A 22,831-nucleotide genomic window follows, 5' to 3' on the forward strand; every position below is an offset into this window, starting at 1 on the left:
CGCTGAGTTACTCCAGCATGTTGTGCCGACGTATGAAGATGTCCCTGCATATCGCAAAGATTCAGAAGTCTGGAGCCTAACAAAATTAATTGCGTGTCGCATGCTTTTATGTGCTTTGCAATTAAATTGTGACATATTGCAAAACCCAGCATGAAATGCGACTTTTGATTATACTTAATACTCATGTTGACAAACCACAGGTGGCCACAAGATGACATGAATCCTTATGTGCCGCGTATCACAGTGAGCAAACGCATTGCTTCCTTCATTAAGCCATTGCCCCATTTGCAAGCACAAGTCAGGATGTCAATTCCTCTGTGAGTGCAGCTCATAAGATTGCAGCATCAAAAACACTGAAGGATGTGCTTTAGTTCCTTCTGTCAACGCAGCGCAGCGCAGCGGAAAACATGAATTGTTATCTCGTCCAGCACCAAACAGCCAATGCACTGCCATCCCCTTTCCACACTGAGCTTTCACTGCTTTCCAACTCTGTATGCATTCAAAAGAGAGTTAGATATAGCTCTTCGGGCTAACGGAATCAAGGGATGTGGGGAGAAAGCAGGAACTGAGTACTGATTGTGGATGATCAGCCATGATCATATTGAATGGCAGTGCTGACTCGAGAGGGGCGAATGGCCTACTGCTGCACCTACTTTCTATGTTTCTCACTATCCTTGCTGGTTCTCAAGTTGCACATTGACTTGTAGCTGTGTTTGGATTCACTGCCTTCCTTCGTTTGAGCAGATGCTGACATGACATGGATTGGTGCAAGTTGATTTCACTGGCTGTGTAGGACCTCTGATAGGACGTGCACTTGGTGGCACTCATGGCACACAAAATGGTGCAGCAAAAAACACAAGTCAAGTCAAGTCAATTTTATTTGTACAGCACATTTAAAAACAACCCACGTTGACCAAAGTGCTGTACATCAGTGCAGGTACTAAGAACGAACATACAATGGCACACGAACATAACAGCACATACATAAACAGTTCACAGCGCCCCCTCAGAGGGCCTCAAATGCTAGGGAGTAGAAATAGGTTTTGAACCTGGACTTAAAGGAGTCGATGAAGGGGGCAGTTCTGATGGGGAGACGGATGCTGTTCCACAGTCTAGGAGCTGCAACCGCAAAAGCGCGGTCACCCCTGAGCTAAGCCTAGACTGCGGGATAGTGAGTAGCCCTAAATCGGCCGACCTGAGGGACCTGGAGATAGAGTGGTGGGTTAGAAGATTTTTGATATGGGGGGGGCAAGCCCATTTAGGGTTTTGTATGTGAATAGGAGGAGCTTGACATTGATTCTGTACTGTACTGGGAGCCAGTGGAGAGAGGCCAGAATCGGGGTGATGTGGTCCCTTTTACGGTACCCGTCAGGAGTCTCGCTGCGGCGTTTTGGGCCAATTGCAGGCGGGACAGGGATGATTGGCTGATCCCAGTGTATAGGGAGTTGCAGTAGTCTAGGCGGGAGGAAATGAATGTGTGGATGATTTTTTCAATGTCGTCACAAAGGTTCAATGGTAGTTTGCTGTCACATCTGCCTAGGTACAATGAAATTCCATTTTTGCAGACAGTTCAGTAAAAATCTTAATATACATGGGCACAATCATATGATCTACATATTTGTGAGAAAGTGTATATGTACGCAGACTGAACTTTTTTTTCTCTCTCATTTATCATATTGTTTACAGTGTACTGTGTTTACATATTCTGTTGTGCTGCTGCAAATAAGAATTTCATTGTTCTATCTGGGACACGTGGCAAGAAACCACTCTTGCCTCTTGAGCGTAAGAATCGTAGATTACACAGAGGCAGAACACAAGGCACCATGATTCTGGAACCTTCTTGTACCCTTCAAGTTCAAAATTGGGACAAATATGTCGACTTCTCTGGCGGCTTCTCTGGGATGGAGTTGGGGCCTTCTCTGGGGTGGAGTTGGGGCCTTCACTGGGGTGGAGTTGGGGCCTTCACTGGGTGTGTAGTTGGGGCCTTCACTGGGTGTGTAGTTGGGGCCTTCACTGGGGTGGAGTTGGGGCCTTCACTGGGGTGGAGTTGGGGCCTTCACTGGGGTGGAGTTGGGGCCTTCACTGGGGTGGAGTTGGGGCCTTCACTGGGGTGGAGTTGGGGCCTTCACTGGGGTGGAGTTGGGGCCTTCACTGGGGTGGAGTTGGGGCCTTCACTGGGGTGGAGTTGGGGCCTTCACTGGGGTGGAGTTGGGGCCTTCACTGGGGTGGAGTTGGGGCCTTCACTGGGGTGGAGTTGGGGCCTTCACTGGGGTGGAGTTGGGGCCTTCACTGGGGTGGAGTTGGGGCCTTCACTGGGGTGGAGTTGGGGCCTTCACTGGGGGTGGAGTTGGGGCCTTCACTGGGTGTGTAGTTGGAGCCTTCACTGGGGTGGAGTTGGGGCCTTCACTGGGGTGGAGTTGGGGCCTTCACTGGGGTGGAGTTGGGGCCTTCACTGGGGTGGAGTTGGGGCCTTCACTGGGGTGGAGTTGGGGCCTTCACTGGGGTGGAGTTGGGGCCTTCACTGGGGTGGAGTTGGGGCCTTCACTGGGGTGGAGTTGGGGCCTTCTCTGGGGTGGAGTTGGGGCCTTCACTGGGGTGGAGTTGGGGCCTTCACTGGGGTGGAGTTGGGGCCTTCACTGGGGTGGAGTTGAGGCCTTCACTGGGGTGGAGTTGCTGGGGTCAGGCTGGCCAGGCAATGTTGTCGATGTTCACCGCCGCTGTTCCGCCGTGCCACGCTGCTGCAGGCCGTGACCCATTCCCCACTTGGAGCGGCGCCCAATCCAATGCAAGGCTGCTGCAGTGGCCCACAACACCAACACGTTGACCCGGGAGTGCGCCCACTGTCCCTTGCTTCACATGGCCAGCGCTCAGCATCCCTGCCCTGGGCCGCCTCCTGCAGATGGCCTTGCAAACTCCAGAGCACCTCCGTGTGCTTGGGAAGTGAAGTCCCAGCCTTTCCCCACCCACACCCTACCCATCCTCACCCACACCGTACCCATCCCCACCCACACCGTACCCATCCCCACCCACACCGTACCCATCCCCACCCACGTCAATAGACAATAGGTGCAGGAGGAGGCCATTCGGCCCTTCGAGCCAGCACCGCCATTCAATGTGATCATGGCTGATCATTCTCAATCAGTACCCCGTTCCTGCCTTCACCCCATACCCCCTGAATCTGCTATCCTTAAGAGCGCTATCTAGCTCTCTCTTGAATGCTTTCAGAGAATTGGCCTCCACTGCCTTCTGAGGCAGAGAATTCCACAGATTCACAACTCTCTGACTGAAAATGTTTTTCCTCATCTCCGTTCTAAATGGCCTACCCCTTATTTTTAAACTGTGGCCCCTTGTTCTGGACTCCCCCAACATTGGGAACATGTTTCCTGCCTCTAACGTGTCCAACCCCTTAATAATCTTATACGTTTTGATAAGATCCCCTCTCATCCTTCTAAATTCCAGTGTATACAAGCCTAGTCGCTCCAGTCTTTCAACATATGACAGACAATGGGTAGATGGCTGATCGAACTGAGGTGTGGTATAATGGAACAGATAAAGTGAAAGTATGTACTCAGGAAAGTTCATCCTCAACATGACATTAGAGATAAGATGTTTTTGAAGTGAAACCTGGAAGCATTTTTCGCACAAAGCCGCGAAAATCTGTCTCTCAAGTAACTGTAAAAGCAGTGACTGCTGGGTCTATTATTGATCTTGGGACCAAGGTTGATGGAATTTTGCCCAGTAACAGTGAGGTGACACATAGATAGTTGAATAAGGTTGAAGTACGCACCAGATGAATAATTTCATGGTCGAATAAGTTCAAATGGATAAATGGTCTCCCTTTTTTTCATGAATAACTTCTGCTGTTGGGATATACGAGGCTTCAGCCATTTATAATTTTACATCACAATTAATTATGATTCTCTGGATAACCAACATTTCCTTTAGAAAAATAGCTTTTACAACAAATATCTGTGATATATATATATAGTATAACTTAATTCCTTTTAACATCTGGTTTTGGTATGTTCTGGTGTGGATATATTTTGACTTTTGTTGTTCCGTATGTTAAATTATAGTTGAGTACAGAGAGGTAGGTAGTAAGCTGAAAAGCAGGACTTCTGGGGTGGTTATCTCTGGGTTGCTTCCAGTACCTTGTGCTAGTGAGGGTAGGAACAGGGAGATCGGGGATGTGTGGCTGAGGAGTTCATGCAGGGGGCAGGGATTTAGATTTCTAGATCACTGGAATCTCTTCTGGGACGGGGATGACCTGTACAAAAGGGACGGGCTGCACCTTAATTGGTTTGCTAGTGCTACACAGGTGGATTTAAACTAAACAGTGCGGGGTGGATTCAACGTGGAAGAGGAATCTATACGGGATGGGTTTTTAAACCAATATTAGACCAAACCTCTTTATTCACAAAATGCTGGAGTAACTCAGCAGGTCAGGCAGCATCTCGGGAGAGAAGGAATGGGTGACGTTTCGGGTCGAGACCCTTCTTCAGACTGATGTCAGGCGGGCGGGACAAAGGAAGGATATAGGTGGAGACAGGAAGATAGAGGGAGATCTGGGAAGGAGGAGGGGAAGGGAGGGACAGAGGAGCTATCTGAAGTTGGAGAAGTCGACGTTCATACCACCGGGCTGCAAACTGCCCAGGCGAAATATGAGGTGCTGCTCCTCCAATTTCCGGTGGGCCTCACTATGGCACTGGAGGAGGCCCATGACAGAGAGGTCAGACTGGGAATGGGAGGGGGAGTTAAAGTGCTGGGCCACCGGGAGATCAGTTTTGTTAATGCGGACCGAGCGCAGGTGTTCAGCGAAGCGATCGCCGAGCCTGCGCTTGGTTTCGCCGATATAAATAAGTTGACATCTAGAGCAGCGGATGCAATAGATGCGGTTGGAGGAGGTGCAGGTGAACCTCTGTCTCACCTGGAAAGACTGTTTGGGTCCTTTGATGGAGTTGAGGGGGGAGGTAAAGGGACAGGTGTTGCATCTCGTGCGGTTGCAGGGGAAAGTGCCCGGGGTTGGGGTGGTTTGGGTAGGAAGGGACGAGTGGACCAGGGAGTTACAGAGGGAACGGTCTCTGCGGAACGCAGAGAGGGGAGGGGATGGGAAGATATGGCCAGTGGTGGGGTCCCGTTGTAGGTGACGGAAATGTTGGTGGATGATATGTTGGATCCGCTGGCTGGTGGGGTGGAAGGTGAGAACGAGGGGGATCCTGTCCTTGTTGCGAGTGGAGGGAGGGGGAGCAAGAGCGGAGCTGCGGGATGTAGAAGAGACCCTAGTGAGAGCCTCATCTATAATGGAGGAGGGGAAGCCCCGTTTTCTGAAGAACGAGGACATCTCGGAAGCCCTAGTGTGAAACACCTCATCCCGGGCGCAGATGCGGCGTAGACGGAGGAATTGGGAGTAGGGGATAGACTTTTTGCAGGGGACCGGGTGGGAAGAAGTGTAGTCCAGATAGCTGTGCGAGTCGGTGGGTTTGTAGTAAATGTCCGTCACTAGTCTGTCTCCTGTGATGGAGATGGTGAGGTCCAGAAACGGGAAGGAGATGTCAGAGATAGTCCAGGTATATTTAAGGGATATACTAGACCAAACCTCTCCTGCATTGGTGCAGCACCCCCTCCCCCTCCCCCTCCCCCTCCCCCTCCCCCTCCCCCTTCCCCCTCCCCCCTCCCCCTAGGAGGATGCTATGAGGCTGCAGGGTGACTTGGATAGGTTGGGTGAGTGGGCAGATGCAACGTAATGTGGATAAATGTGGGATGATCCACTATGGTGACAAGAACAGGAAGGCAGATTATTATCTGAATGATGTCAGATTAGGAAAAGGGGAGGTGCAACGAGACCTGGGTGTGCTTGTACATCAGTCACTGAAAGTAAGCATGCAGGTGCAGCAGGCAGTGAAGAAAGTAAATGGCATGTTGGCCTTCATTGCGAGAGGATTTAAGTTTAGGAGTAAGGAGGTCCTACTACAGTTGTACAGGGCCCTGGTGAGACCGCACCTGGAGTATTGTGTGCAGTTTTGGTCTAATTTGAGGAAGGACATTCTTGCTATTGAGGGAGTGCAGCATAGAAAAAGCAGGAAAGGGGTACTGATTTTGGATGATCAGTCATGATCATATTGAATGGCGGTGCTGGTTGAAAGGGCCAAATAGCCTACTTCTGCACCTATTTTTCTATGTTTCTATGTTTCTATGACCAAGATGCAGTTATATAAATAATCTTTTAGTGATTTATTAATTTAAGGTCATTTTATGGGAACATAACTGAGAATGTCCTTGGTCTCAGAGAATGTAAATGTACTATACAGAGCCATTAATCTCCGTTTACCTTGCTCTAAAAACAGCCTTTTGCAGACTGAGCAACATACTATTCATCTCGTCAGATTTTGAAGAGAAGAGGTTTTGACCAGGGTTGGCTGCACTGGGCTTCTCAAACTGCACTACAATGACCCTTTGACGTAATATTTCCAATGCAGGCATACGCGTTTAATGAGGAGCGTGTATAGGTGGGATGACAAGCGGAGGGGGTGAGTTCAAGCAGGGAACACCCAGAACATTCATCTAAACAATTCTAACTTATAGACATGAAGGCACTTGTTCACTCCATAACATTAAGGGCACATTTGTGCGGCACGGTGGCGCAGCGGTAGAGTTGCTGCCTTACAGCGTTTACAGTGCCAGAGACCCAGGGTTCGATCGTGACTGCAGGACTATTGTAGGGGACATCGAAATATATTCTCAATCTGTACAATTCTTGATTGAAAACAAGAGAGATGGGTGTTGGAAGTTAAATATAAATAGTGTAGTAAATCTAAATAATATGTTACACTTCATCATCTCATGGTGATACCACATAGGAATAGGCCATTCAGCCAATTGAATTCCCATCAAGATCTGACTTGATGTTCTGGTGCTGATGCAGATTCATTGATAATGATTGATCGTTATCTTCAATGCTATTTCCCATGGCTCGTGGCCTCCTTCAAGCTTTCATCAATTACCTTCCAGGTTCCACATATTGATAATAACGACAAGAGTGTGAGTGACAATCTTTGTCAGTGTTCATCTTCCAGTTGCACACACTTGTGATACCGGAAACATCTCTTTCCTCACTCTGAATAAAGCATTGTTGGATCAAGCACCTCATCGAATATCCACTTCCAAGGTTCTCAGGAGAATCACATTGGCTTCTTCCGTCTCCTTAAGTAATTAACGGCACAGTGGCGTAGCAGTAGAGTTGCTGCTTTACAGCACCAGAGCCCCAGGTCCCTGGTTCGATCCTGACTTTGGGTGCTGTCTGTACGGAGTTTGTACGTTCTCCCCGTGACCTGCGTGGGTTTTCTCCGAGATCTTCGGTTTCCTCCCACACTCCAAAGACGTACAGGTTTGTAGGTTAATTGACTCGGAAAATGTAAATTGTTCCTAGTGTGTGTGGGGTAGTGTTAATGTGTGGGGATCGCTGGTGGGTGCGAACTCGGTGGGCCGAAGAGCATGTTTCCGCACTGTATCTCTAAACTAAACTAAACTATCCAGTTTGGCTTCTACCCTGATCCTGGTAGTTGCATGGTAGCTTAATACTGGAGTTTTTCATTGAAGACAGTGATCAATCATTATCAATGAATCTGCATCAGCACCAGAACATCAAATGAGGACAAGCCCATTTGTGCAGTTTGAGAGCTATGGTGTTTCTGTCGTGTGTTGCAACCTATTCACCACATGTCAGGTCACAGGTTTACACACAGCATTATTTTGGGAAGGAAATGTATCTAATTTATTACCCAGTCTCCAGGACTTATAGCTCAGAGAAGCACTTGAATTTGCAAGAATTCGTCCTCTCTGTGGCACACGCTGCCCTGAATTGGATAGAAATATCACACTTCTTCATCATCAATGCAGGTTCAAGACCCTGGAATTCTTTTAACACAACTGTCAGAGCACAAATCACAGAGAGCAGGGGTTCATGATGCTGGCTTACTATCAACTATCAGAGACTAGTGGAGATGGGAAAATAAATGCAGGCCTTGTCAGCAACTTCCACACACCATAAATGAATTTAATAAAACATGCACAGATGCAAAAAAAAGTCCCTCAATTTACCTGCCACCCGCCGTTCAAATTGAGTTGGCTAGCGTGAGCTTGTTAATGTTAATGAAGGAGGCTGATAATTCTAGTCCCATTAACCCAATACGAGCAATCAACATTAAAGCCTCAAATTCTTACTTTCAACTCTTGGTACCATCACTATTTCCGTACTTCAATATTGTAAAATTATAGGTCAGGAACAAATATGTTTAAAATGATATGCTGCCATTTTATCAACAAATCACAAAAATTGCTCCGAATTTGGTTCTGTAAATACATTGCGGTGAATTAAATGGACATCCATTAATCTAGGTGCACAAATTTGTGCAGATGTGGTCATTTACAGCATGGCTGAAAAATAAATGGTGAAATAAACATTTAGCATGTTTCTTCGTGAATCCTGTCATTCAATAGTTCCAACTTTAAGACTTCAGAAAAATCTGATCAAATTCCAGCATTAAAATGCATAATATATAGATGTATAAGCCAAGGACGTATGGGTTTGTAGCATGTGCGGGGATCGCTGGTCGGTGTGGACCCGGTGGGCCGAAGGGCCTGTTTCTGCGCTGTATCTCTAAACTAAACTAATATTTGAGTTTGTATTTTAAATGTTTTTCATTAGAGTCACAGAGTCATAGTGATACAGTGCGGAAACAGGCCTTTCGGCCCAACTTGCCCACAGCGGCCAACATGTCCCATCTACACTAGACCCACCTGCCCTTATTTGGTCCATATCCCTCCAAACCTGTCCTATCCATGTGCGTGTCTAACTGTTTCTTAAATGTTGTGATAATCCCAGCCTCAACTACCTCCTCTGGCAGCTCGTTCCAAACACCCAGCACCCTTTGTGTGAAAAAGTTACTCCTCAGATTCCTGTTAAATCTTTTCCCCTTCACTTTAAACCTATGTCCTCTGGTCCTCGGTTCACCTGCTCTGGGCAAGAGACTCTGTGCATCTGTGCGTCTTAATGTTGCTGCCTCTTTTCAGATGAACTTTTATTTTGTATCGTGTCAGGGAACAACAGTCCATTGAAAGCAAGGAGATGCAGGTAGCATGGGAGTGAATATATCGAGCACAGGTCTTTAACAGGGGGAGAATTATGCAGCTGTTTTATTGGGATCATATGCCAGAGATTGAACAGATTATGTTCCACACTGGTGGAATCTGGGCTATATTTCCATACAAAGATCCAATAATTCATCTCACCACAGGAGAGCAAGTTGACAGCAAGTAAAGTGGTGAGTTTGATCATTGCGCCCCTGGCTGGCAGATTATACACGTGGCCAGCAGTAAAGTCATGGAGTGCAGCAGGTAGAAGATAATAAACAACTCACAGGAGAAAGAATAATCTGTTCCTTGATGGTAATGTTAAGGGGGTCGTGCCACTGGCTTGTCACTATACCCTGGACATCTGATTTGTTTGCCCTATTACATCAACCTCATCTTATCTACCTGACCACTGTCAGCACACTAGATTTACTTCTTTCGTTAACCCTTGATCTGAATAATTCTCCTCTTTTCCTGCTTGGTCTGCTAACCCTTGGGCCTGCTGTACCTTCGTAAGGCCAGAGTGCTGCGATCATTTTGACTGGCTCAACCAAAACCAGGAAGTTCAAGGTTCAAGTACCACTCAAGATAACGGAGATTCAGTGGGTCAAAGAGGATTATCTTGAGCTTCTACAGGTGTACAGTAGAGAGCACATTGACTGGTTGCCTCATGGCCTGGTTCGGTAACTTGAACGTCCAGGAGCGGAAAAGACTGCAAGAAGTGGTGAACACGGCCCAGTCCATCACCGGCTCTGACCTCCCCACCATCGAAGGGATTTATCGGAGTCACTGCCTCAAAAAGGCAGCCGGCATCATCAGAGACCCACACCACCCTGGCCACGCACTCATCTCACCCCTGCCATCGGGGAGAAGGTACAGGAACCTGAAAACTGGAACGTCCAGGTTCAGGAACAGCTTCCTCCCTACAGCCATCAGGCTGTTAAACACCACAACCTCAAATAAGCTCTGAACTACAATAGACTATTATTATTGTTATTGTTATTTACAGTGTTTACATAGAAACATAGAAAATAGGTGCAGGAGTAGGCCATTCGGCCCTTCGAGCCTGCACCGCCATTCAATATGATCATGGCTGATCATCCAACTCAGTATTCCGTACCTGCCTTCTCTCCATACCCCCTGATCCCTTTAGCCACAAGGGCCACATCTAACTCCCTCTTAAATATAGCCAATGAACTGGCCTCAACTACCTTCTGTGGCAGAGAATTCCACAGATTCACCACTCTCTGTGTGAAAAAAAACGTTCTCATTTCGGTCCTAAAAGACTTCCCCCTTATCCTTAAACTGCGACCCCTTGTTCTGGACTTCCCCAACATCGGGAACAATCTTCCTGCATCTAGCCTGTCCAACCCCTTAAGAATTTTGTAAATTTCTATAAGATCCCCCCTCAATCTTCTAAATTCCAGCGATGTTTACATATTCTGTTGTGCTGCAGTAAGTAAGAATTTCATTGGTCTATCTGGGACATATGACAATAAACACTCTTGACTCTTGACCCTTGAGACTGAAGTATAAAAGTTTTGATGAACATAGTAGAGTAGAGGCAGTGTAGCTGCATTGGACATTCTACCTTTGAGGTGAGATGTTGAACTGAAACCCAGCAAAATGACTGAATGACTGAACCTTGCTCCATGGATACAGGAGTGAAGAGTTGCCTTTATGGAGTCCTGATGCCAGTAACGGTTGACTTGCAGATTGTGTATTAAACTTTATTTTTCCATTTTAGTATCCCTTCACGTAATGTTCACAGTTACCGAGAAATGTTGTGCTGCTGTTCTTGTGCTGCCCCTGGGACCTTCTGTTGAACAGTGGGGCCAGCTCTGCTCCTCCTTTACAATGAACCCTATCTGCATCAAACAGCAGGCCACGATCCACCCCTTACTCCTGGAACACAGTCGTGAGTTTGAGGGCAGTCTGGTGGTTTACCCCAGGGTGTGTTTGTGGGAATCCCAAAAGTGAGCGGAAAAAATATATAGATGTGAGTGAACCTCCTATGTTTGGGTAGGTTCCTGCTCAGGTTAGCTCCCGTTCAATCAAGCTCGGGAGGGACCTGAAAGTCCAGCAGGAACTCCCTGACACAATGAACAGATAGTTGTTGCACCTGGGCCTGGCCAAGCTGGCCATCCGCGAGTCACGGCGCCTGGCGGAAGAGGGCTTTGCCCGAGCCGGCTGCCTGCCCCTTTTCCGGGGTTACGTCCGGGCCCTGGGTGGTGTTGGAGAGGGACCGCGAGCTGCCCACGGGCACCCTGGGGGGTTTCCAGGACCCGCTGGGCTGGAATGCATCCTTGACAAGTAGTATAAGATAGTTGTATAATAGTTTATTTATTCACAAAATGCTGGAGTAACTCAGCAGGTCAGGCAGCACCTCAGGAGAGAACGAATGGGTGACGTTTCGGGACCCGAAACGTCACCCATTCCTTCTCTCCTGAGATGCTGCCTGACCTGCTGAGTTACTCCAGCATTTTGTGAATAAATACCTTCGATTTGTACCAGCATCTGCAGTTATTTTCCTACACTACCTGTATAATAGTTTATTGTTTGTCTTGTATTATGGTGGCGGGTTCTGTTTTGGTTTTACTGCATTGGATATATTATTGTAATATTTGAATAAATACTTTTGATTATAAAAAAAATAATGAACAGTGGTTAGAGCATAGGACCCTTGCAATTCTCGAACATGAGGTGCATAGCTGACATAGTGCTGTGAAAGCTAGCGACAGTCCCAAACCACCTAAGAGCCCATCCCACTGAGAGAAAAGAATCAAGATGAACTTATTGTAAGTGTAGGATGGAAGTGCAGATGGCGGTTTACACCAAAGATAGACACGAAAAGCTGGACTAGATCAGCGGGTCAGATAACATGTCAGGGGAAAAGGAATAGGTGACGTTTCGGGTCGAGACCCTTCTTCAGAACTTATTCTAAAGCAGCAGTCAGCTCCCACTTGAAAGCACCAAGGGGCGGCACGGTGGCGCAGTGGTAGAGTTGCTGCCTTACAACGAATGCAGCGCCGGAGACTCAGGTTCGATCCTGACTACGGGCGCCGTCTGTACGGAGTTTGTACGTTCTCCCCGTGACCTGCGTGGGTTTTCTCCGAGATCTTCGGTTTCCTCCCACACTCCAAAGACGTACAGGTATGTAGGTTAATTGGCTTGGTAAATGTAAAAATTGTCCCTAGTGGGTGTAGGATAGTGTTAATGTGCGGGGATCGCTGGGCCGCGTGGGCTAAGTGGGCCGAAGGGCCTGTTTCTGCGTTGTATCTCTAAATCTAAAAAATCTAAATCTAAATTTCAAAGTCCTCTTCAGCAAGTCCTCGATGCAACCACCCAGTATTCGATCTCACACTGAGTCCAGATTTTCCACCATCCCTGGCTGACAAAATTGTAAAGGACCAAAGCCAACCAAAAAAAATCAAAGCTTCAAGAACCGATGGTATCGCTAAGAATGTTCTATGGAAGCGATGAAAAACTTCAGTAACTAAACTTAATTGGCGCGGAAGCCTAAGGCCTACACTGTTCTTGCTCTACCCTGCACGCTTGAGGCAGGCTCTGTCCTTACATTAATGACATGACCTCTCCCATAAGCCGCACAAAACAGTGGTTCAAGTGAGCCTTGTAAACGTGTGGAAATCTCTGCGTCTAATAATGACCATTTTTCATTCATTCTCCCATGCCCGATCTCCATGGGCTGCCCTTTAAAATTAGTCTTGGAGAATTAATATGGGTTTGTGGCAGGAGCAAATAAACAGGCAAGTCCTCACTTCATCCTGTTGTCAGCCTGACTGTCTCGTACTTTGCCGATTTGCTGTTCTTCAGTGTCTGGCATCTTTCAGTGTCCCATTCATGACAAGGAATGCTTCTTCATGCACCTCTGCCGTTATAAGCCAGGGGGTCAGAATCTGTTCCAGGGATTGTCCAGATGACATACAACTTCAGCCGCTAGTTTTGACAACACCATTTGTTTCTCTCGCCGATTTGAATGGAGCAGGTAACGGGTTCACCCATGCCCTTTCTCTGAACTCTACTTTATGCCAGCTGCCTTGAACAACTTGCAGAATGTGGGCGGTATCGGTGAGCCTGGCATTGCCAGCCTTTGCCCGGTGTCCATTGGGAAGGTAATGGTGAGGTGTCTTCTACAGCTGCCAATGTTCCTTTTGGTGATGTCCTCCCTCCATGGGAAAGGAGTGGCAAGATTTAAATCCAGCAGCAATGCAGGGGCACAAAATGCTGGAGCTGCCGTCCGGGACAGAGGTGAGGTGAGGTGAAACTGAGGTGAGAAGGAACTTAGAACTGAGGTGAGAAGGAACTTAAAACTGAGGTGAGAAGGAACTTAAAACTGAGGTGAGAAGGAACTTTTTCATCCAGAGAATTGCGAATTTGTGGAATTCTCTGCCACAGAGGGCAGTGGAGGCCAATTGACTGGATGGATTTAAGAGAGAGTTAGATAGAGCTCTAGGGCCTAGTGGGATCAAGGGGTGTGGGGAGAAGGCAGCCACAATGAATGGCAGTGCTGGCTCGAAGGGCCGAATGGCCTCCAACCTGCACCTATTTTCTATGTTTCCATGTTTCTATGTTTCTATGACAGGCAGCATCTCTGGAGAGAAGGAATGGGTGACGTTTCGGGTCGAGAAGAAGGGTCTCAACCTGAGGCATCACCCAGTCCTTCACTCCTATCAGCGATGAAGGAACAAACTTCCAATCAGGATGGAATGTGATTGAACACCATAGTGATTAGCGTCGATTAGTAATAATAATAATAATAATACATTACATTTATATAGCGCTTTTCATATACTCAAAGACGCTTTACAGGGATTTTGAGAACATAGGGAAGTGAATAAATAGATAAATAATTAAACGAACAGAGAAAGGAGACAGCGGGTGGGGTGACCTTCAGTGGTTGAAGGCAGTACTGAATAGGTGAGACTTCAGTGATGTTTTGAATGTGGTGAGTGTGGAGGAGTCTCTGACGGTTTGAGGTAGTGAGTTCCATAGGGTGGGAGCAGCGATGGAGAAAGCCCTGTCCCCCCAGGATCTGAGTTTGGTCCGGATGTGGGGGGATAGGAGATTGGCAGCAGCAGAGCGGAGGGTGCAGGTGGGAGTGTGCCTGTGGAGGAGGTCGGTCAGGTAGGATGGGGCCAGGTTATGGAGGGCTTTGTAGGTCATGAGGAGGATTTGTACTGGATTCTCTGGGGGATGGGGAGCCAGTGGAGTTTGTAAAGGACGGGGGTGATATGGTCACGGATCGGGGTGTGGGTGAGTAGACGGGCAGCGGAGTTTTGAATGTATTGAAGTTTACTGATGATTTTTGAGGGTGCGCCATAGAGGAGGCTGTTGCAGTAGTCCAGACGGGAGGTGATGAAGGCGTAGATGAGGGTTTCTGCAGCTGTGGAGGAGAGGCATGTGGAGGAGAAAATCCTTCACCAAGCTACAAATGTTTTCCTCACAGAGGTTAATTCCAGGTTTCATCATTGCAAACATCTCACTGTGCCTGGACAATGGACCCTTTTAACACAACAGTGAAGATCACTGGGAAGACTATCTACTAGTCCCCGAAGGAAAAGCCATGCGTCATCTCCAATGTCATCTTCTGTTGCCTGCGGCTCGAATATGGCAAACTAAGTCTCAATAAACTGTGGGTTTACATCCTATTGATTTCCTTTTCATATTTCCGCAGATCTTGTTCAGGTCACTCTCCTCCCCCGCCATCGAAAAGGAAGAAAAAGAAGAAGAAATCTGAGCGCAAGCGCAGACGGTGAGTGTTGGTACGGCAGCCAATGCTGTGTGGCCAAACACGATGGTGGCGGAGTTCCTGCACTGTCGATACCATCTCCATCCATTGTCAAAGAGAGCAGCCACCCTGTGCATGTTTTTCCTGTCACTCTGCATAGCATGTCCATGGCGTGAGCATCCGTTTGAGTTTAAGCACTGCCCATTGCACTGCCTGGATCCTGTGCGCCAGTTGGGCGGCACAGTGGTGCAGTGGTTGAGTTGCTGCTGAGTTGGCTTCCCTTCATCTTTCACCTCTCCTCCATAATGAGCGATTGAGAGCTGAGTGAAGGAGTAGTACCGTTCATCGGACGAGTCCGGATACTTCGCCATGTCCATTCTCCCGCCCTCATCACGACACAGCCGTACCTGAGCGACTTCCAGACTCAACCTCAAAGACTTCCTCAAAGCTGCGGAGACAGATTCCATGCAGTCAGGTTTCAACATTGTTAAAGGTTTAGCATTTGAGCCCAGACATTGTGCATGTGGAATGGTTGTGCAGACTTCAGTAATGTCCCCATGCACACCGGAGTTTAACCCCGGCAAGTGTGAGGTGTTGGACTTAAGGGGAGAGTATACTATTGATGGCAAGACCCATAACAGCAGTGATCTGGAGAGGGATCCTGGGGTCCAGCTTCACCGCTCACTGAAGGTGGCCGAACAAGCTGATCGGGTGGTAAAGAAGGCGTACGGTATGCTTGCCTTCATTGCTGGGGGCATTGAATGTAAGAGCCAGTAAGTCATGGTGCAGCCCTGAAGGACTCTGGTTAGACCGCATTTGGAGACTTACATGCAGTCCTGGTTACCCCATTACAGGAGAGATGTGGAGGCTTTGGAAAGGATGCAGAGGGGACTTACCAGAATGCTGCCTGGATTAGAGGCTTTCAGCGGCAGGGAGAGGTTGAATGGACTTGAACTGTTTTCTTTGCAATGTCAGAGGTGGAGGGGAAACTTGATAGAAGTATATACAATGTATGTACAATTATGAAAAGCATAGAAAGAGTAGACAGTCACAACATTTTTCCCAGGTGTCTATCACCAGAGAGGATAGTGTAGTTTAGTTGAGTTTAGGGATACAGTATGGAAACAAGCCATTCGGCCCACAAGTCCACGCTGGCCAATGATCGCCCGTACACTAGTTATCCCAGTTTTGCATCCAAAACAGTCGGGACAATTTGCAAAATCCAATTAACTTACAAACCTGCACGTCTTTGGAATGTGGGATGAAACCGGAGCACCCAGGGAAAACCCCATGTGATCCCACGGAGAACGTACAAGCTCCATACAGTCAGCACCTGTAGTCAGGATCGAACCCAGGTCTCGAGTGCTGTAAGGCAGCAACTCTGCTGATGCACCAAGGCTACAAGGTGAGAGGGGAAAGGTTTAATGGTGATGTGCGGGGTAAGGTTTTACACAGAGAGTGGTGGGGGCTTGGAAAGCATTGTCAGGGGTGGTGGTGGAGGCAGATACACTAGTGGCATTCAAGAGGCACATGGAAGTGCAGGGAATAGAGGGATATGCACCATGTGCAGGCAGATGAGATCAGTTTGACGATGCATCATGTTCAGCATTAACATTGTGGGCCTGGCCCACTACAGTTGTGTTGTCTGCAAACTTGAGTTAGAAGGGAAGGTGATTACGGTACGACTTATCACTGTGTGCAATAGGGTGCAGCAAAATAAATGCCCATAGACTTCAGCAAGTGTTTTATATGGGAAAACAAAGTTGGAGAATCTAAGGTACAGGATTGAGAAATTAAAGACAAGGACTGAAACTTAGATAAGACTGGATGTAAATGTCCTAAATCTGCAGCGGGGAAGAGGGATGGAGTGGGGAGGTGAGTGGATGTAAGATTCTCAGAGTCTAAGGTCAGGCAAAAGAGGGATCAATGTGAGAAGAGGGTTAGAGAATACTGAACTAAAGGTGTTATATTTTAATGTGCGCAGTATACAGAACAAAGTGGATGAGTTTGTAGCGTAGTTAGAAAATGGTAGGTACAACATTGTGAGCATCACGGAGACGTGGATCAAAGAGGATCGGAGCTGAATATCCAGGATTACATGTCTTATTGAAGAGACAGAGGTGGGCAGAGGGGGTGGGGTAGCTTTGTGGATAAGGAATGAAATTCAGTCCTAAGCAATGGGTGACATAGGATCAGGGGATGTAGAAGCCTTGCGGACAGAGCAAAGATGCCGCAAGGGCAAACTCCATCCAAGGACCCAAACAGTCTTTCCAGGTGAGACAGAGTTTCACCTGCACCTCCTCCAACCTCATCTAATGTATCCGCTGCTCTAGATGTAGAAGCCTTGCGGATAGACACCGCAAGCCCCTGTTGGAAGTTATATACGGGGCCTCGGAACAATAGCCAGGAAGTAACATACAAATTACATCAGGAGATACAATCCTGATGTATGAAAGGCAATGTTACAATGGTCATGGAGGATTTCGAGATGCAGGTAGACTGGGAAAATCAGGTTGGTACTGGAACCCAAGAGAAGGGATTTGTAGAGTGCCTATAAGATGGCACTTAGAGCAGCTTATGGTCAAGCCTACTAGGGAAAAGGTAATTCTGGATTTGGTGTTGTGTAACAAACCGGATTTGGTTTGGGAACTTCAGGTAAAGGCACCCCTAGGAGGTAGTGACCATAATATGGTAAAATTCAACCTGCAGTTTGAGAGGGAAGAGATGTGTCGTTATTACTATTGAGTAAAGCTAAATACAGAGGCTACCTACAAGGGACAAATTTGAGGATGGATATTCTTGCTATTGAGGGCATGCAGCGTAGGTTTACTAGGTTAATTCCCAGAATGGTGGGACTGTCATATGTTGAAAGACTGGAGCGACTAGGCTTGTATACACTGGAATTTAGAAGGAAGAGAGGAGATCTTATCGAAACGTATAAGATTATTAAGGGGTTGGACACGTTAGAGGCAGGAAACATGTTCCCAATGTTGGGGGAGTCCGGAACAAGGGGCCACAGTTTAAGAATAAGGGGTAGGCCATTTAGAACTGAGATGAGGAAAAACTTTTTCAGTCAGAGAGTTGTGAATCTGTAGAATTCTCTGCCTCAGAAGGCAGTGGAGGTCAATTCTCTGAATGCATTCAAGAGAGAGCTAGATAGAGCTCTTAAGGATAGCGGAGTCAGGGGGTATGGGGAGAAGGCATGAACGGGGTACTGATTGAGAATGATCAGCCATGATCACATTGAATGGCGGTGCTGGCTCGAAGGGCCAAAAGGCCTCCTCCTGCACCTATCGTCTATTGTCTATTGTCTAATCTGCCTGTGTAAAGTTGCCATTAGAGTGTGGAGAGTGGATGCAAAAATGGAATAACATAGAACTAGTGTGAATTGATGATTGATGGTCAGCGTGTACTTGGTGGGCCGAGGACTGTATCTTTCAGTCAAACACTGGAGGGTGATAATAGTTTTGCTGAAGGTTCCTCCTCAACCTCTGACCCTCCACGGCTTGTTGATATTAAGACAAAAGTGCTTCATAAATCATGTAAGTAAATAAAGCATGACTTTTCTAACATGTTGGCTGAAGTCATTTAGGGCTCAGAGGTTATTAAGGTATTAAGAATTTGGAATGTTTGTATCTAAGGCGGAAAGATTGGTCCGTCATTTAAATTTAGTAGCATAGAGTTTGAGAAAGTCTGCAATGCTTTTAATTTGTTTGCCCTCCGTTACACCATCAGATTAGTGAAGGCTCTGGATGATGGGAGAGGGCATTGGTCTAACTTAAGATAGACACAAAATGCTGGAGTAACTCAGCGGGACAGGCAGCTTCTCTGGATAGAAGGAATGGGTGACGTTTCGGGACCCCGAAACGTCACCCATTCCTTCTCTCCAGAGATGCTGCCTGTCCCGCTGAGTTACTCCAGCATTTTGTGTCTATCTTCGGTTTAAACCAGCATCTGCAGCTCTTTACCACGCAGCGTCCTGACTGAAGCAGGTTTTGTCGTCTTTCACGCACGTCCTGTGGCGTCTGCATTTTCCGTTCCCTGCGTTAATGGTTTTATTTCTCCTGTTCTATCTCAGATCCCCTTCTTACAGTCCTGCCCCAGTGAGGAAAAAGAAAAAGAAAAGCTCCAAGAAGCACAAAAGAAACAGGTAAAAAATATGAACACTGATCACGTATAAACAGGACATTAATGAGCCAGCTGTTGGATGTTCATCTCAAAATGGTTGGCTGCTCCAAGCCTTCGTTAATGTTGATCTAGGTGGGTCTAGGTCTGATCTGCTCCAGTGGTTTTTTGTACATTTGTTGTCTGTGTTACTATAGCTTCTGCAGAGAGGTATTACATATTTGTAGGACAAACCGGGGCTGGGTTGACACAGTAAATTGTAGGGTATGAGGGAGTGTTTTAGAACTAAGAGACCTAGGGGTGCCGGAACACAGTTCCATGAATGTAACAGCACAGGTGGACAAGGTGGTGAAGAAGACCTCTGAAGAGTACTGAGTATCTGTACTCAGTAGGAGGAACACCACCTCATATTTTGCCTGGGCAGCTTGCAGCCCAGTGGTGTGAACATTGACTTCTCCAACTTTAGATTGTTCCTCTGTCCCTCTCTTCCCCTCCCCCTTCCCAGTTCTCCCACTGTCTTCCTGTCTCCACCTATATCCTTCCTTTGACCCGCCCCCCTGACATCAGTCTGAAGAAGGGTCTCGACCCGAAACGTCACCCATTCCTTCTCTCCTGAGATGCTGCCTGTCCTGCTAAATTACTCCAGCATTTTGTGAATAAATACTGACTACAGAGGTTCGGATCCCATGTTCCAACTTTACAAGATTTTGTTGAGGCCAAATGTGTACAGTGTACACTTCTGTGTCCCCAGGTCATTAATCTGTAGGGCCATTCTTAGTCACGTGTGTGACCTCACCTGGTCACATACGTGACCAGTCATATTTGACCTCTAATCCTAAACAAACATTGTCAGCGTGACATATAAAAATTTCACTTGATAAACTTTGACATATATACAGTACAAAACAATATACCTGTAATGCTTTCAGAATTAGAAGAGATGTATTCCACAATCTTTCACATTTCTGGTCACACACCTGACTAAGAATGGCCTATGACGGATGCCACAAAGATTTGCAAACTTGTTACTGGCTCTAGACGGTTTGAGCTATAAGCAGACCTGGGTCTTTCCCCCTGTAGGGCAAGGCATTGAGGGTGATCTTATGGAGATATATACAATTATGTGGGATGTTGTTAAGATTAATAGCCACAGAATCTTCCCCAGTGTCAGGGAGTCAAATACTAGAGGACATAGGCAGAAACATAGAAACATAGAAAATAGGTGCAGGAGGAGGCCATTCGACCCTTCGAGCCAGCACCGCCATTCAATATGATCATGGCTGATCATCCACAATCAGTACCCCGTTCCTGCTTTTTCCCCATATCCCTTGATTGCGGTTTAAGGGAAGAAGCAAAAGATTTAATAAGAAGTTGAGAGACGACATTTTCACGCAGAGGGTTGTGAGTATATTGTTTGGAATAAGCTGTCAGAGGAAGTGGTAGAGACCGGTAAAAGTAAGACACTTAACAGACACGTGGACAGGAACATTCACTGAAAAGGTTTGGAGAGATATGGATCAAGTGCAGGCAAGTTGGATGTGCTTGGTTAAGCATCTTGGTTAGGATGGATGAGCTGGGAGGATGGGCCTGTTGCTGTGCTAGGATTCTACATATTTCTGTTTATCATTTACTGTATACATTCAAATAATCAAACGTACAGTGAGAATGATGGGAACAAAAGCTTGCCTTGAATGTGAAATCTTCCTCGTACAACTGCAGCACACTGGCACACCCGATTACAGGCTGCATTACCAGGCACTCAGCCACTTGACTTGCTGCCTCACTGCTCCAGTGACCCACACTCACCTCTGGAGTTGTCCATGTCTCCCTGTGACAGTATGTGTTTCTGTGGCAATGTGATCACCTTCCACAAACACGTGGGTTGGTAGGTTAACTCGCCCTCATGAGCCCATTGTGTAGGTGGGTGGCACAGTCGCGCAGCGGTAGAGTTGCTGCCTTACAGCGAATGCAGCGCCAGAGACTCAGGTTCGATCCTGACTACGGGCGCCGTCTGTACGGAGTTTGTACGTTACCTGCGTGGGGTTTCTCCGAGATCTTCGGTTTCCTCCCACACTCCAAAGACGTGCAGGTATGTAGGTTAATTGGCTGGGTAAATGTAAAAATTGTTCCTAGTGGGTGTAGGATAGCGTTAGTGTGCGGGGATCGCTGGGTGGCGCGGACCCGGTGGGCCGAAGGGCCTGTTTATGCGCTGTATCTCTAAATCTAAATCTAAAATCTGAATAGTAAAATCTGGCAAAGTTCAATAGTCCTTTATTTGTCACCTATTCCACTGCGCTGTGAATTTGTTTTTGTATATATTACACGTGGGCACCGCTTTATTTGCTGCCATTATTCGAAGTTCAAAGTCCGGTTGATGCAATGGAGTAATTCCCGTCCCTCTCCTCCCCTCGTCTAGCCATCTTTGTGTCCCGGTGCGCCTCCTACAGCCGACCTTTAAGGCGCAGGAGATATTTCCCCGGTTCACCCTCCCACCGGCCCACGCTCCTCAGCACACATCCAACGATTCCAAGACCTTCCCGGTTATACCTTCCCACTACTAGCCTTTGCACGGGTTCCTGGCCCAGCTGTCCCACGAGCCTTCGGGAGGTTCCTGGACCTGCTGTCCAACGAGCCCGCAGGCGAGGTCCCATCGACTGCTGAGCCTTTGGGTGGTGTGGGTGGGGGCCCGGTTCGTCGACCGCCGAGCCTTCGCTCGAGGTCCCGCCAACCAACAAACCTTCGACAGGCACCCTGGCGGTGGCACCTCGGGAAGGCCTCCGCCGCCAGGCACCTCGGCAGGTTGATGGGTGCAGAGTGGAGGCCGGTCACGGTGGCGTAGCGGTAGAGTTGCTGCCTTACAGCGAATGCTGCGCCGGAGACCCGGGTTCGATCCTGACTGCGGGTGCTGTCTGTACGGAGTTTGTACGTTCTCCCCGTGACCTGCGTGGGTTTTCTGTGAGGTCTTCAGTTTCCACCCACACTCCAAAGACATACAGGTTTGTAGGTTAATTGGCTTGGTAAATGGAAAAATTGTCCCCAGTGTGTGTAGGATAGTGTTAATGTGCGGGGATCGCTGGTCGGTGCGGACCCGGTGGGCCGAAGGGCCTGTTTCCGTGCTGTATCTCTAAACTAAACAGGATTGATGTAGGATTAATGTAAAAAGGTGCTTGATGGCCTGTGTAGACCTGGGCCAAATGGTCTGTTTACACGCAGTGTTACTCTCTGACTATTTTATCTTATATGATACGATTCGATAATACTTTATTGTCAGATCAAGTCTAAATTTTTTATTGCATCTCGGCAGCTCCACTTGCAACGTCAACAAACACAAAGAATGTAAGACAAGAAACGAGGATACAAATATTCACCATAACATTACAATCACAAATAACGACACATTCAAGGCCCTTCAACGTACATTTGATCTGGGATTAAGTTCTATGTTTAGTTTCAGGATTGACTGGTGCACAAAAGAGTGCTTCAGTCTATCCTTATTAAATCTTGGTACCCTGTACCTCTGATTTGATGGTAACAATTCGTATTCACTGTTCAGGACATGGTCGGGGTCAGAGACAATGTTGTTGGCCAACCTTAGCATGTTATTGTGGCAGGCTGATTCATAGAGTTTCTCAAGGGGTTGACCGACGATCTTTGAGCAGATTTTCATTTGGTGGAGCAGTTTTGACTTTAAAGTGGTGGACAAACACTTGTAGCATGTAGTATTACAATACTGAAGAACACTCATAATCACAGAAATAAGGAACAAGAGAAGAATTTGTCTACTCGCCCCAAAGGACCTAAGGCGGCAGAGAAAATAAATTCTTTGTT

General features: G+C 47.3%; 1 protein-coding gene across 1 annotated transcript in view; it reads left to right on the forward strand.

Moving 5' to 3' along the window:
- The window catches only part of srrm4 (serine/arginine repetitive matrix 4), a 364,697-nt gene that overhangs the window by 275,044 nt on the left and 66,822 nt on the right, over positions 1 to 22,831 (forward strand). Inside the window, exons 3-4 of the mRNA XM_078421767.1 lie at positions 14,825 to 14,902; positions 18,957 to 19,028. Coding sequence (XP_078277893.1) covers positions 14,825 to 14,902; positions 18,957 to 19,028 — 150 coding nt within the window. The remainder of the gene's footprint in view (positions 1 to 14,824; positions 14,903 to 18,956; positions 19,029 to 22,831) is intronic.

This window comes from Rhinoraja longicauda, chromosome 25 (genome assembly GCF_053455715.1).
Source record: "Rhinoraja longicauda isolate Sanriku21f chromosome 25, sRhiLon1.1, whole genome shotgun sequence".
Lineage (NCBI taxonomy): Eukaryota > Metazoa > Chordata > Chondrichthyes > Rajiformes > Arhynchobatidae > Rhinoraja > Rhinoraja longicauda.